We start from the raw sequence: 16,601 nt of genomic DNA, 5'->3' as shown, positions 1-16,601 counted from the left end.
CCTGTCCATCGACGCTCCGTTCCTCCTACCTCAACGGCGGGACCTGTTGTCTCAGGGGCCCTGTCTTCACCCGGATCTGGGTCGACTATCTTTGACGGCGTGGCTCTTGAGACAGCCGTCCTGAGGTCTCGGGGCTTTTCTAGCTCCGTTATTACCACCATGCTGAGGGCGCGCAAGCCTGCTTCCGCGAGGATCTATCACAGAGTGTGGCACACTTTCTTTCAGTGGTGCGAGGCCAGAAACTATGATCCCCAGGTGTTCCGGGTTTCGCGTATTCTGGCTTTCCTTCAGTCGGGTTTGGACTTAGGATTACGTCTTTCTTCGCTGAAGGTGCACGTGTCTACTCTGTCGGTGTGGTTCCAGCGCAGGATCGCTGCTATGCCGGACGTACACACCTTTTTACAGGGAGTTTTGAGAATCCAGCCTCCCTTTGTGCCACCTGTGGCCCCGTGGGATTTGGCGGTGGTTCTTCGGGCCTTACAGGGTCCGCCTTTTGAGCCCTTGGAGTCAGTGGAGCTCAAGTGGCTAACTTTTGTTTTCCTCTTGGCAATTGCTTCTGCCAGGAGGGCTTCAGATTTGGGGGCGCTTTCTTGTCGTCCCCCTTTTCTGATTTTTCATCAGGACAGAGCGGTGCTTCGCACTCGTCCTGAGTTCCTGCCTAAGGTGGTTTCCAGGTTCCACATTAATCAGGAAATTGTTGTACCAGCCTTTCAGTCGCCTGATCTTTCGGCTGGGGAGGCTTCCTTAGACGTTGTCCGTGCACTCCAGGTTTATGTGGACCGGACTAGTTCTGTGAGGAAGTCGTATTCTTTGTTTATCCTCTTTGGTTTTCACAAGAGGGGTTGGCCTGCCAACAAACAGACTCTAGCCCGTTGGCTTCGTTCTGTTATTATTGAGGCTTATATGCAGGAGGGTTTACCTGTTCCACCCTCTGTTAAGGCTCATTCCACTCAGTCTGTGGGCCCTTCTTGGGCTGCTAGCCGTGGCGCCTCTGCTGTTCAGCTCTGTAAGGCGGCCACCTGGTCTTCCATTCAGACCTTTTTGAGGTTCTATGCGTTTGACACCTTTGCCTCTCAGGATGCATCCTTTGGGCGCCGGGTTCTCCTATCAGCACAGGAGCGTCCCCGCCCTTAGTTGGACTGCTTTGGGACATCCCCAAGGTCACCCTGTGGACCCCTATGGACCCTGAAGTAGAACACAAGAGATATGGTAAGAACTTACCTTTGTTATCTCTGTTTCTACGAAGTCCATAGGGTCCACAGGGCACCCGCCCTGACGCACCTGGCTTCATATGGGCTCTGTGACTGGTCACCGGTTTTCCGTCTCTCATTTCTGTGAGTATGGTTCTTGTGTGTTCCAGTCTTCCTTCTCTCTGTTTCGTCTCCTCCTCCGGCCTGGGCTGCTTACCAACTGAGGTGCCTGTGGCTCGGGGGCGGGGTATAGGGGAGGTTAGACCCAAGTGCATCCTGGGAGCAGCTGAAAGCTTTAACTTCGTGGTGCCCGAGGATCCAGGATCCAGCTATACCCCAAGGTCACCCTGTGGACCCTATGGACTTCGTAGAAACAGAGATAACAAAGGTAAGTTCTTACCATATCTCTTGTTTTCCTTGCTTTATTGGTAATCGGCCTATGCAATAGTGCTGGCTATTTGTCACCGCTTGTCGGAGCCTGGCTCTTACTATTCAAGTCCAGCTGCACTGGAATGATATGGCAAGCCTATCGATAAGTATAGTTATGCTTTTCTTTGCATTGTGCAAAAAATTGCAACCAACTTTAGAGTTGAAAGTAAGCTGCACTTGAAGCCGCGTGGCTAGAGGGGCACACATACATGTAGCACATCATCTGTAGATACATCCTAGTTACACTTGGATGCATCATCAGATACATCTGACTTGTGTATTGATATAAGCTGGTATGGTCTTCACCTATGCGGTTTAAAAATAATTTTCTGGATGCTCCACTCCTTCTTTAATGAATAATGTCACAATTCTCACAAGGTTGGTATGGATGTAGACAGTAGACCGTACATGTAAGATTTGCAAATAGGTATAGGGTGGTGATCTGCGCTTCACAAACATGGTGAAAAATAGGGGTAAGGGGTATGTGAGGAAAGAGAGGGATAGGGGGTGACTAATGCAGCACTGTGAAGGTAGGGGTGTCCGGTCCTACTTAGGAAGCTATATATAGAAAGATATATTACATGTGTTTAAGTCTGGTGTTTTGCAGAGAGGGAGGTGGGTGGGGGGGTTGGGGGTATGGTTGGGTATGCTGTCTGGTATTGACACTATGTATTATAGGTGTGTACGGATGTGTAAAGAAGTATTGGGGCAAGGAGTGGTGTAGGGACAGATGACAGACAATGGTTGTGGGTCCAAAGCGTTTATTTAAAGAGATCTTCTATGTAGGATAGAAGTTCTTCAAAACAGTTCAAGTCTCATCTTATGGTGCTGTGACTCGGTGGGGAGGTAAGTCAGTCCTTTTAGGGGGCTACTTTCCGTGCAATACAGAAGTGTCCCCTGCTAGACCTTTGGTCTAACAGACTACGGAACTTAGTGTTTGTACGATAATGCCGGGGAACCCCCTGAGGCGGCGTCCCGCATTGAGGTGTGGATAGCTTACTTACCGAGCGTTGTTAGCTTCACTTTCTGTCTGGATGTACAGTTCTTGTGTTGGTGGCCACATGATCCCGTGTGGGCTCAGGGCCTGATTCAGTGCCGGACGCTCTGACAAGAGCGCTCGCTCTGAATCAGGGCCCTCCTACCTATTATTGGAGCGGCCTCCTGTCCGCTCGCATAGCTGTGGGTGACCACCCACAGCTTATGCGTGCGGCCAAAAAGATGGTTGCGATGGTCAAGACCATCGGGCTTGCGACGAGACCCTGCGGTAGGGTCTCGCTGCCGCAAGCCCAGGAGTGCTTTTGGCTCTGTCAGAGCTAAAAGCACTCCCACTAACATCACTAGTGATGTCAGTGGGGCCGGCCCCAGACGGTAGGCGTTCCCATGGGAACGCCTCCGTCTGGGCAGCAACGCCCCCGGCACGCCCACCAAAGGGGGTGTGCTGTCACTCACCATCGACAGCACGCCCCCTTTGGTGCGAGACCCATAGCGACGGCTTGGCCGTTGCTATTCGGGTCTCGCGCATGCACACGACGGAGCTCCCTCCGTCGTGCGCATGCGCACTAGGGTACCTTCGACCCGCTTGCGAGCGCTCAGTGCTCGCGAACGGGTCTGAATCAGGCCCTCAGTCTTGGATGCTTGAGTTCTGCGTGCTGATACACCGTGCTGTGGTGGACCTTGGTCAGGTCTGGGCTTTTTTGGCCTGATATAGGCAGTCCCACTTGAAATGGCTGTACGGCTGAAACTAGATGGTTTTAATGGAATGAAAATCCGGTAATGTATGAGAGCAAATGACAATCAGCAATTTGCTCCCATAGACCAGAAAACACGAAAAAGGTCGCTCAGGCAAGTTGGTTCAATCTGTTTGATTTAAACAACTTGTCTGAACAACCGCTTTCATCCGTTTTCCAGTGTTTGGGAGCAAATAGCTGATTGTAATTTGCTCCCATGCAGATTTTCATTCCAACCAACCAACTAGTTGGAGGAAAGTTGGTCTGGTGTATGGCCAGCTTAAGAGCCGGGCTTCATCGCGCTGTGACATTACTCTCTCTCCCCTCTAGAAGTGGGCACTGAACACCCCATAAAAAGATTATGGGGGAACATTTTGTAAACTTGCAAAGAAGCTGTGGATCATTAACGTCTGACGCTACCCAACACCCTTCTTCATGGCCAAACTCATTCCAATCCATTAGGTATTTAATAGCTCCTATAAAGATACTGTCTTCCCTCATATTCCTCCTGATGGCAAAAGGAGGACTTCTGGATGATGAAAACGGATTAAGAACTGAGAGTTTGAGGAGGGAGACATGGGACATGGGACACGTCAAATACACAGGTTCTGTGACTGATTAAAACCAGGTGAAATAAGAGACTTGAAGTCAGCCAGCCACAGAATCTGTGTAATTCATGTGTCCCAAAATTAAAGGAATGCTATGGCAAGCCTACATATATCCAAACTTGAAATCTGGCCCAAAGTGTGTTGTAAATCTGGTACATATATGGTGGGTCACTGATGGAAGCGAAAGGCCAGATAAGAGCACACATGGGAAGCATAAGAAATCCAATTAGACTCTCCAGTTGATAATGATAAAGTCCAATATGTGCAGTAGCTACAGTATATCAAGAAAAAACACTATTTACGAGAACTAAAACAGTAGCAGCACTAATGGCCGACACTTATCATCTTAATATTTGCAAAAGCAAGTTTTTGGTTTTTTTTTATTAATCTTTGGACAAATTTGTATCCACTTTTGAAGCTGAAAGTTGTATCTTTTTTTTTTTTTTCTATCCTCGTTCTAGGTTTGTGGTCCTTCTTTTGGTTTGTCGGCTTCTGCTTTTTAGCGAACCAATGGCAGGTGTCTGACCTAAATGATATCCCAATGAATGAGGGTGCAGATGCTGCCCGAGCAGCCATAGCCTTCTCATTTTTCTCCATTTTCACCTGGGTGAGTAGCAGTGTTATATATGTGTTTATTTTTGTAAATTATTCTGTAAGATGTACAATTATTAACTGGGTTAAGGTCATTCTAAAAATACCCTTAGTTGTGCAAAATGCTATTATTTGATAATACAGGTAGTATATGTAAAAATACACACATTAATTGCACCCACTAGTACTGCTAGTCATTTTTTTAGCGCAAATATTAAAACCACAAATCAAAATAATGACTTTTACTTGAATGTAAAATAATACCTCTGACGCTTTATATATTAGACCTATATAAATCCTACGTCAATCAGCGACACAGTTAGAGTAAATAAGTGTAATACATTTAATTATAGTATAAGTAATATTTGTACATCATACACAATATATGCAAAATAGAAAATGAAAAAAATCAGGTAAAAACTAATACCGGTATATAGATACTGTACATAGACATACATAAAAACGACAGTGCAGCCCCTAGGTAGATTGAAAAAAAGGGGAACAGATACACTGTTGAGCGCTTTACTCTGTCCCTTCTGTGCTATAAATAAAATGGGGTAAGTATCCCTATTGATAAGAATGAAGTTCAATTCAATCCAATATGCAGGGTAGTAAAATTATAAAGTATAGTCTCACCAGGACGAAGCCTATTTTATAGGTGAAATGCGTTGATAGCTAGAGTGGTACACCAGGACGCTTGCAGTGCGTCAGTTACCCCCTCGTTTGCTGGCAAACCATTCCTATTCTCTGTCTGGTGGACTGTTGGAGTTACAATACAGAACTCTTATCAAGTATCAAGGAAAGCTAGTTTTGTCTATAATAAACTGGTCCCCGTTCATGAGCACTTCATCTGCAACGCCTTGATTCTCCTTGCCATCACCAAACCCTGGATTTACCCATCTGACACCACTGCTCCTGCAGCTATCTCCTTTGGGGGCCTCACATTCTCTCACACACCCTGGCCTGGAGGTTTCCATGGTGGTGGTCTTTGGGTCCTGCCATCATCTTACCTTCTGAACCCTCCATCTCATTCTTTCCATTCAACACTCATGACATTTGCCTCTTCCAACTTCTTCGAGTAGCTCCCTTTTTTTTTTTTTTTTTCTGTCTCCCTGGCCTTCGTTCAAAATTCCTCCATCACTTGGCTTCCTGGCGCTTAATCTTCAAATGGGCTCTCAAGACCCATTTCTTCCTCAATGCTTTCCAGCGCTCATCCTAACCCACTACTCTATGCTCCTTCCTCACTATCTAGCCCATCTGTATCATCCCTGTTTGTCTGACCCTCCCCTTTAGAATGTAAGCTCTCGCGAGCAGGGCCCTCTTCCCTGCTTTTTCTTGCCTTCCTTTTACTTTCATTTATAATGGCACCTAAAACTTGGTTATTGACACCCTGCTGCTTATTTAGGTGTTATGCAGCATTGTTTATAAATCATGTACTTGTCCTTCATTGTCTGTACTGTTAATAACTGTTGTCTTGTGTGCTCATTTTTTCTGTACTTTGTAAGGTGCTGCAGAACCCTTGTGGCGCCATATAAATAAAGGATGATAATAATAAAGTACGGTTAGACTATACTTTTATCATTTTACTACCCTGCATATTGGATTGAAATGAACTTCATTTTTATCAACAGGGGATACTTACCTCATTTTATATATAGCACAGAAGGGACAGAGTAAAGTGCTCAGCAGTGTATCTGTTCCCCTTCTTTTCAATCTACCTAGGGGCTGCACTGTCGTTTTTATGTATGTCTATGTATCTGTATACTGCTATTCGTTTTTTACCTTATTTTTTTTATTTTGTATTTTGCATATATTGTGTATTATGTACAAGTATTACCTATACTATAATTAAATGTATTACACTTATTTACTCTAACCGTGTCGCTGATTGACATAGGATTTATATAGGAAGCGCCAGAGGTGGTATTTTATATTGATAAAGACATTTAGGGAAGGTGAGCCCCTATCTACCTCACAGGCAACATCCTTGACAGAGCCTATAGGTATCAGCACTGCCTTCACTTTAATTTTTTACTTAAATGTGTTTTAATTATGCAACCCACTTGTGGTGATTTGCACTAGGTTCACTTTTATGGCTTTCCTGTCTTACAGTGGTAGATAAAGCACTTTCCTTTTCACCTTCATGACAGCCGTAATGTAGGAGTTAAATCCATAGTGCCCTCAGTAGGCAGCAAAAAGAAACCTCCCCCAAAAGTGACTCATGCTTCCCATTGGTGTAGTTTTGCTATCTGTAGCCAAGTGGCTTATCTGTTCCCAGCGTATCCTCATGGTCCCCGGCACATCAGAGGCGTGCAAGCTGAGATAGAAGTGGCCTCAGATTTTTTTACTATTTTGAAGGTGAGTCTGCAAATACAGAGCTGGAGATTCAGGGCCTGATTCTGAGTCCCACACAATGCCAACGTTCACGTAATTGAGTGACCTATTGCCACCGCGCATGTGCGAAAATCCCTACGTACTTGTACACTTTCTATGCACAGAGAGGCGCAGGTGCGATTGAGAGGTACGGTGTCAGGAATGTGGTGGCCGGTGTCTGGGAGGTGGCTATTCAGACACATGAAGATGGTCCGTCTATGGGTGTGTTATGTAAGTGACGTGGGCGTTTCACATAACTGGTTGAGAACTCGTATGCTTAATCGCTCACATTGGAGGCCATTTTCAGAATCTGTACCTAGCATGAGACTGGTGGAAGTTTCAATAATGCAACCGACAATTGTGTCTGAAGACGCACCAAGTGGTATTACAGTGTTTATACTGATGCTGAAAGTGGGCGTCTCAGTCCTTGCAAATTCAAACGCATGCTTGTACATCGGGGGAAGGGAGATACTAGCATAAAGTCGCAGACACAACTTTGGCAAAAGACGCTAAAGCTGTTGCAACAGCATTTGACTCGGAATCAGGTTCTCAGCCTTCCTTTTCTGTATTGCAGAGATGCTAGCGGGCACTGGTGCCTATATAACATCCCTTCTAAGGTGCCTTTATGATCTCCCTACCAGTTTTTATGTGACGCCTGAGGCCTCCCCAAAAAAAACCAAGAGCCCCCTTCGCTGGTAAGGCACTTACAAAGTTACTAGATAAGTTTAGTTAGTTCATAATCTTTTCTTTTTCAGAGCTTACTTAGGAGAAGAAAACCAGCAAAATGTACCTTCATGTTTCAGCAGTATGTAATAGACCTTTAGCTGATGATTTCCAAATGTGCTTTATGGAGCTGATGCAGAGTTAAATGCATGCCAGTTTGCGTATCTTGCATATTTTCGCACTACACATGTTCCAGAACGGATGTTGTAGAATCATACGCATTTCGATTACATCTACAGTTGTGACCGAAGAATCATAACTGGATGGTAATGGAGCAACTTTGCACTTAAGGACTATGCAGGGTTGGACGCAAGTGAAAAATACACGTATTTCCAGGCATATGTTTTGCACTTAGTGTAGGGTTGGTGCAAGTGCACCTTGATGATGATTAAGAATAATAGAAAATCAGGCATACACATCTGGAACCTTGTAAATATATACTTTATTTGTACACTCTTCTTTGAAGCAATATATGCCTGGTTTACTCCCAACTATGAATCCGCTCCTATGTGTGGATTGTACGAGTATTCCCTAGGAAACCTTGGCTTAGCCTCCTGAACAAATGAAACCATTAATTTCACGGGTGGTAACTTCAATGTACTGTAAGTTTCCATTAAGGAAAATGTAATTAAAATACAAGGACAGAAGAGACCCAGATAACATAAGAGTGCAGACATAGATGATATACAGCCCGGTCCTTCTGATGCCAGTAGGTACCTAGGTTCTATTATTGTGCTTGAGTGGTTATCAAACAATAAGTTGGGTGAGACTGGGAAAGAGTCCAGTTAATTTTCCTGTGATATTGCGAATGTTAACATATTAACAAAACCATGTGGATATGTGCTACTCCAACCCATGTTCTCTTCAAGATTTACTTGTTTTGGATCATCAAAGGAAAGGCAAAGTGTTTCTAGTACACTGAGTTATTAAAGATCTCATTAATAAAGAATGGTAACAGAAGAACAGACATCCGTTTAATCCCAAGAGACTTAACCGTATTTACCATTTCATGTTTAGCAATGGTATAAATGGAGTGCAGTACCTAACATTGATGCAACCATAGCCATATCTACTAGGACAACCATCCCTTTAAAAGATGGAGCTATGCTGAGGGATCCTATAGATAAGAAAATGGGAAAGAAAAAAAACTTGGTAACAGTACTTAAGCCTAGTGTAGCTATGGCTTCAGTTACTATGGTGCTTACATTTTGGACAGAGAACCTTCATAAGGATACGGAAGAGAAAATAAACAGATCATATATTCATAAGCATTCTAGTACAAGAAGAGTTTTGCATTTAGTGAAGCTTTACAAGAAAAGCAATCACATTCTTATCCATGAGTAGGCCTCTAACAATAATCACTAGAAACCCTTGTGGCTATGGCCGTGGTTGTCAGACAAAATCATTGAACAACATTTCCGTTTGTTGGCGATCTTCTGTTTAAGGGAAAAACAAGACTCAATGATCCAAAAAGTTACTGAACACAAATCTGAGGCCATTTGCTGCAGAATAGGAGGGCTAGGAGTTTTCCTTCATCTGCCTGTTACCAACTTTTCACAAAAGCACAAAACTGTGGGCCTGGGAAGCAGTGGTTTGGGGAATTTTCTGGTACTACATTAAGCTAGCTTTTATCTCCTTTAAGAATGAAGAAGGAAGGTACTGACTCTTTTCTAGTCCAGTCTCTACGGAGCTTTGTTGGGTGGCAGCATTTCCTAGTTTGCAGAAATGTGGATGCTCACCCCTTAAGATCAATTGGTTTGCAACATTATCAACCAAGGGTACAACATAGAGTATCAGCCCTATACCCACATGGAATATCTTGGTGAATTCCAGAGTTTTATTTTCTCTAGTGGAACATAGAGGCATTGGAGGACAGTTTATAGACTCTGTTGAAGGAAGAAACAATTTGGCCTGTTGCTTTGACACAGAGGACGACTGTCTTCTTTTCCAAGCCTCAGGGTGCGTCTGAACAGTTCTCAAGCTGAGGCGGCTTAATCAATTTATTTAAGCAAGGCATTTCCAAATGAAGTCAGTATAATTCATTCTTCAGGCAATAGAAGGAGAATTCCTTACCTCCAATAGATCTACAAGATGCGTACTTCCACATTTTTCTCAAATTCTTTGTTCTTGAACAGCATTTTTTTGTTCCCATTTAGCCTGTCCAATTCTCCAAGGACCTTCACAAAGTGCTGGTATTTCTTGGCCACTGTCAGTCGATCTCAAATACATCCAGTAGCATGGGCTTTATACTATAGAGGTTTTTCTACTGTTAAACAGAATATTGGATTCCTTCAAATAGATTTGATGGCAACATGCTCAAACACTAAAGTAATTCCATTGCGTTCATGCCATAGGGTCACCAGAACAACAGGAATAGATTCTCTGTCAAGTCTAAGCAACTTTAAACTAGGCTATGTGTGCCCTCCTTTTTCTCTTATTGCTTGTAGTTTACAGAAGATCAAGAAAGAAGCAGGAGTGGTCATAGCAGTGCATTAATTTTGGCCACACTGCCAGTGCTTTGCAGTCACTTGGGGAAGGCTTCTGAAAAATCCTTGTCCTCTGCCACTATAGTCCGTTATTCAGCAAAACGGACTAATTCTCAAAATTTGATGGTTTAAAGATTGATTGGTCATTGCTAAGATGCAAAGGAGTCTCTGTCAAAGTAATTGAGATACTTCATAAAGCCAGAATTTCTGAATTTATTATAGAATTTGGAAGACCTTTTGTAATCTGGTGCAAACCTAAACTTTGACCCTCCTATCACTCCACAGTTTCTGGATTTTGTTGATAATGGGATTAGACAAGCTGCTCTCATTGTCCTGAAAGTAATGCAGGTGTCTGCATTTAGTGTTTTTCTGGACACACTAAATTGGCCTATAATAAATAGTATTCTTCTTCAAGATTTTGTTTTGTTTAAGTAGTAATGAGAAATTTGTCCCTGTATGAAGCCATTGGGATCTTAGTATTGTGTTAGATGATCGAACGTCTGATGAACCTTTGCAAGATGTTTCCCTCAGGTGGCTTACACTTAATGTGTTGTTTCTGGTAGTAATTCTGTTTTGTCATTGAGTGGGAGAATTACCTTTATTTTCCAACGTATGTATTTATGGACAAAGAAGTTGCAAACTATTCCTACTTTACAAAGGTAGTTTTATAATGTTTGTATCATTTATTAAATAATACTTCTTATTATCTGCAACCAACAGTAAATAAAAATGACATCATCTTTTTGACCTTCTTGTCGGAACCTGACAATGGCATGCTCCATCTAAACCTATACTGGCAAGATAGGTCAATAATGGCATTGTGCAGACATACAGAGGCCATGAAATGGTCAGAAGTTGGTTAAAGGTATGAAGAGAATGCACATTTATTACATTATCTTCTGGACGTGACCTCTTCTGATGCTCCATTTGGGAGAAGAAATTATTTTTTTAAAAATGCCGCCTTTCAGTTTATAAGCACTTATAATGTTGATTTATATTCCACCCACCCTATGCTGTTATTTATTACTTTGTTACTTCCCATACAATGGAGGCAGCCAGACTTTTGGTGTCGGTGATCTACTCTAAAGGACGAAAATCCTTTCCAATCGGGACATCCAAGTGGTACACCCCCAAAAGGGGTGTGGCCTCAGCATGGGGACTGTCCTGCCAAAATAGGGATAGTTGGGAGGTAGGTAGGGAATGGGTGCCAGCTACCCAGCCAGGGCAAACAGGGAACAAGCCAGACATGGAAGGCTACATTAAGGTGCCCTATAAGAGGCATCATTCTTATTGGCTGTTCGATCTACTGATCGAGCGTCTGCGGTTGACTGGACGATTCAAGCTTTAGCCACCCTTGCCATACAATATTGCTGCCATAGAGTTGAAAAGGAAATTACCAAATTCTTACTGTTTATTTAATTTCCTTGAAATACTCCATGGCAGTTGGATATTCCCACTCGTGTCGTCTGTATGTTTTGTAGGATAGCTTGGCAAGATTCTCAATATACCAAAGGGAAGTGGTAGTCATACTATATATTTCTGGGGATGTTTCTTTGTCCTGTCTCTATTTTGCTCACTTAAGGGGTTACCAGTACATTTTGGCTGCCATAGAGTATTTAAGGAAATTAAATTAACATTCATAATTTTATTTGATTGATTAATTATTGTGTAACATAAGAGAATCAATTGCTTTGCAACAAGCATGAGCCCACATTGCTTGAATACATACCTGTGAATTAACATGGGTGATTCTCTGCAGGTCTATAGTAACCTAATCATAGCCAAAGGTGTTTAACTTGAGCAAATATTTTTTCTACTTTTTGATTATGCAGTATATTGTGGCACTGTAATGGGTCTTAATATAAACCCCATTTTATATACCTATAAGTTGATTATTGGGAACTCTATCTACCACGTGCGTGATTTGTCAGATTCAGATAACCTTACTTTTAGTGGTTAGTTACTGCAACTTTAATATTATTGAATAATGACACTATTTCTGCTTTCCTCGTTAACTGCATATGGTGTTTTGCAGTTAAACTATTCTTTAGCACTTTTTAGATTGATTTCAACTTGGTTTATCATAGAATACTCTGGCACATATTCTGGTGTTTTACTACAGAATGATAATTTGCATGCTTAGACTGAAACGCAGATTATGAATTTAAATTTTTACCACCACAAATGGGATCCTGCTGACTGACAACTGAAAGCAGAGGGATCTCACCGTCTTGTAACTTTATCCATTCCACAGGGCATCCTAGCAGTGTTGAGACTCCAGCATCTGAAGGAAATTACCTTCCAGGAGGAATACAGCAGACTTTTCCCACCTAATCCCCAACCCTTCCCCTAACTTATTAACAAAGCAAGATAAATGTGCAGTGCCTTAAACTACTCCATCCTACATGTGCCATGTATAAGAATTGTTTACTTTAGATGTCATTTTTGTCTATCTCTGTGCTTAATGCCTTATGGATTGTTCATACATGTGCAATTTATGCTTATTTAATAGCATTGTGCTATACTAGAAGTACAGATGTACAGTTATGTACTCTGCACCATGTAGATAAAGAAGTCTAACTTGGGGCAACTGTACGCTCACTACAATGCAATCCAGCATGCTGTATTTCACAACAGAAGTCGGTCTGAATCGCACATTTGTGAGCAAACTCTTAAATATCTATGCAACATAAGTGCCAGTTGATGTGATGCCAAAGTCTTAAATTGGCAAATAGAAGTGCCACTCTTTTGTTCTTTGGGTGCCAATGTACTACAGTGCCTTATGGTTTGCGAAACCTTAGATGCACCAATTGTTTAATTTTGTCTCGAAGAGTAGTGTTTACAATGTATAATAAACCCCAAACTACTACTGGGGTACGTCTTTCATCTCCATCATATCGAAGATCTTGTTCCCAGTAACTGGTTTCTGTTTACCTCGTTGTCGCTGGACTGCAATTATATAGCTATTAGTCAAGACACTGTTCTAAGTTACCGTAATAAAAATGTAAATATCAGTTTTCAAAGCTTTATTTTTTCTCCGTTCTCAGTCTGTGCTGCTTATTTTATGTGCTTGTTCTGCTTCCTGTTTTACATTACATGTAATGCATAATTTAGAGAAATTGTCATTTGAATATATGGTCCCCAACGCTTGCAATGTAGTTCTTTCTTTTTATTGTAAAAATGGACACAAATTGGTCACTCAGCAAAGCTTTTGAGCGGTCACAATAAAATTATGCTGTTTGGCTCATTTAGTGACATTTGTAGTATTCAGTAAAAAACTTGTCTTTAATAAATGGGGACCAAGTCGGCCCATAATAAAGGAGGTGGGGGATCCTTATGTTGAGTACTGCTTCTTTAACAATTACTAACCACGGTGCTGGGTGTCTGTCTCTCTTCCCTCCATTTTTCCCCTCTCTCTGTTGGCCCACACCCCATGCTGTCCCCATTCCTTAACCCTTTATTTTCCCTTCATCGTGAATCCAAGGCGGGACAAGCCGTGCTGGCCTTCAAACGCTACAGTCTGGGCTCCGACTCTGCGCTGTTCTCTCAGGACTACATGGACCCAAGCCAAGATCAAGGCCCTCCTTATCCCCCTTATGCCAGCAATGATGACTTAGACCCTTCTACTGGCTATCAGCAACCTCCCGCAGATGCCTATGAGGCCGGCTCGCAGGGGTACCAGGCCCAGGATTACTAAAACGGCTCTTTTAAAGGACCTTTCATTGTTTGACAGGCCAGCAGTTCCTCACTTTGAAATTTGTTGCTGCCTCTCTGATAGTGAAAGAAACATTAAAACAGTTTGTCCTTATTTTTTATGACCTGGTTCAGGGAAGGATTACTTCTTCTTTTTACGTTGATTTATAAATACAGTTTACGTTGTTTTTGTTCGTTGTTTAGCTGTTTGCAGTTTTGCCAGGTTTGCACCATGTCATTTTTAGAGTCCACTTGAGCCAGTATTTCTTAGGGCAGATGTGGGAAACAATTGGTTCCCCAAACATCACTGAATCATATTTCAAATTGTACTAAGCATTTTATCACAGGTTAAACAGCACATTCAGATTCAGCAAATGTGGTGAATCTTTACAGTTTCCACTACAGGTTTTTGGGAAATTTAGAGTGCAGTTGCTTCATCACATCAGTTTACTGTGACATTTCCCTGATAATTTTGCCACTTCTCTCTACTATAGACTTTTGATAATATTTTATGGGGAAATGGTAATCTAACCAAGTGACATATTGCAGTATGATCATTACATTAAGACTATATTCATCATAGTGCTGCTCTCACCAAAGTTCCTGCTCTTTACACACAGACCACACATACAGGCTGGTAAGAGATAAAATATATGATGTATTGTGATATTACTTATTCCTATGCTTATACTCATCTGCTATAAATATGCAAAAAGGAGCATTCCCCAAGATGGACTAAAATATTGAATGCAACATCCATCTCCTATGAACACACATTTTCAGTTATTAAACCAAGCTGAGTTCAGTCGCTGCAGCTAAATAGTAGAAAAGGTTCGGCTTTCTGTGCATACAAGTAACATTGTTGTGTAGGTGCTGATTTCTGATTTACTAAAGCCAGCGACTTCCAGAAGCTTCCCTGTTCTGAGTTGTCTTTTGTCTTGAATAAAAAAATTTAAATTGCTAGTCTGTCACCAGAATTTGGTGAATCAGTAGAACCTTAGGTTCCCTTCCTTATTTGCACCTCCCCGTTATTCACCCTTCCTCAAGGGCTTGATGGACTCATAGGAAAGGCAAGCTGGGTCAGCTGTCAGCACAGCCCCTTATCCAGGGCGGTGTGTCTTACTCCAATGCGCTTTCCTACTTTGGGGCTGTAGTTGGCATCCCGACAGTCAGGATGCTGGCGATCACAATCCCCGCGCCGGAATCCCAACAGCAGTCTGAACACCGGCTCCAGAAAGCCAACCGGTGACATCCCGATGGTAAGTTTTAGGGTTAGGCTGCGGTAGGGGAAGGTTGGGCTGCGGAAAGGTGCCTCTGCAGAATATTTGTGCACTGTTTTCTGCTAAATTAGTTAGTCTACATCACTGGAGAAAGCGAAACTCATAGTGACATGGATTTTATCTGGCAAAACTGTTATTTGTAGCAAATAAAAACTGTTGTTTAGAAAAAAAAGACACATGAACATTAATTGGCCATTCCAAAGAATGAGGAGCAACCACATGACTATTTAGTGGTTTTAACATTGTAAAATCGTAAGGGGTCTTTTTGTCATTTGCCAAATCTAACTTGCATCCATCGAAGTATTAAATAAAACATTATTCAATAGGAAGAAAGTCTTGCTTCAATAGCGGCATGAGAAAGGGAAATTGCTATCTATTTAAAAGGTACAGAGTTATATTTTTACCGTTCTCTATGTTATGATGCTAAAGTAGCGCTGGATTTGATTGAAAATGATTTATCATATGTTTTCAGTCAACTTCATATTGGTGCTTTACACTGCTTCTGACAAGTTTATGTTGACGATTTATTTATTTTTTTTAGAGAAAAAAGTATTATACTTTGTCACTATGCACTGCACTCTTGTTTAAAACATTATCTATGTTTTTCATTGCAATACCTAAATATAACAACACCACATTGCTATGTGTTTTACTTGAATGAAGAGAAATAACCTGTGGCTGGGAGTTGTAGTTCTTTCGATGGAAATCTAAAGGCAAGGATCTTCTATGTAAAGAAAAAAGTGTGTGTATGTATATGTGTGTTTTTGTTTATTTCCTCAGCCATAGACTGGAGTAATAACACTAGTTTAGTTATCGGCAACTCGCATGTAAAATTGTGTTTTTGGCCGAGTTGATACTCCTGGAACACATTAATCAATGACCATGCCAAGAACCTATGATCTTGGATAGCAAATGAGGTAAACGAAGAAAATGTATGCACTTATTTTACCATTAGTAAATGGGTGTCATACTTTACTGAAATAGCAATAAGAGGGGTAAATTTCACATTAAGGGTGATGTCACTCGAGGAATTAAAATACCAGCTTTTTGAGATTGTGGCTTAATACCTAAAGCTCTGATATATCACAATACATGGAAACTCTGATCTAGCATCTATACGTTAGTTCCAAGTCTTAAGTCATCACCATATTAGTACTTTAGCAATTACGTTCAACTCCGAAGTCTATAATTTTACTTATTTACCTTGCCCTAAAAATTAACGCCATGACTTTTTCTTAAATTATTTTTGTAATAGCTAACCCTCCATCCAAATAGTAAAACCATGGTTATCCACTAGGCTTCCCTTGGCTTAGTAACCATTTCACTCCTGCTTGTGCCTACGCTAATATAGTGCTCCTAACCACATTGCTGGTGAGACTGCAAACTTCTGTGGAAGATATTGTCAATGTGTCTTCTCCATTCAACAGCTGCAGGAGGTTATGAGCACCATGGAACCGTATGTGCTGTCAGAGGGGCGGTTATTGAATTGTGGTTCTCCTAG

The 16,601-nt window shown here is 41.8% G+C and overlaps 1 protein-coding gene across 2 annotated transcripts in view; it reads left to right on the top strand.

The window, feature by feature from the left end:
* SYNGR1 (synaptogyrin 1) overlaps nucleotides 1-15,750 on the top strand; it is a 94,323-nt gene extending 78,573 nt beyond the window's left edge. Inside the window, exons 3-4 of one of the 2 annotated variants that reach the window (XM_088455083.1) lie at nucleotides 4,416-4,561; nucleotides 13,612-15,750. In XM_088455083.1, the coding sequence (XP_088311209.1) occupies nucleotides 4,416-4,561; nucleotides 13,612-13,824 (359 nt within the window). In that variant the 3' untranslated portion in view covers nucleotides 13,825-15,750. Of the gene's footprint in view, nucleotides 1-4,415; nucleotides 4,562-12,381; nucleotides 13,142-13,611 lie in introns of those variants that run through there. The other variant, XM_088455084.1, reaches the window with a different exon arrangement.
* The last annotated feature ends 851 nt before the right edge of the window (nucleotides 15,751-16,601 follow it).

This window comes from Taudactylus pleione, unplaced genomic scaffold (assembly GCF_031769625.1).
Source record: "Taudactylus pleione unplaced genomic scaffold, aTauple2 ptg000642l, whole genome shotgun sequence".
In the NCBI taxonomy this organism is placed as follows: Eukaryota; Metazoa; Chordata; class Amphibia; order Anura; family Myobatrachidae; genus Taudactylus; species Taudactylus pleione.
This window is presented reverse-complemented; position numbering and strand designations above follow the sequence as displayed.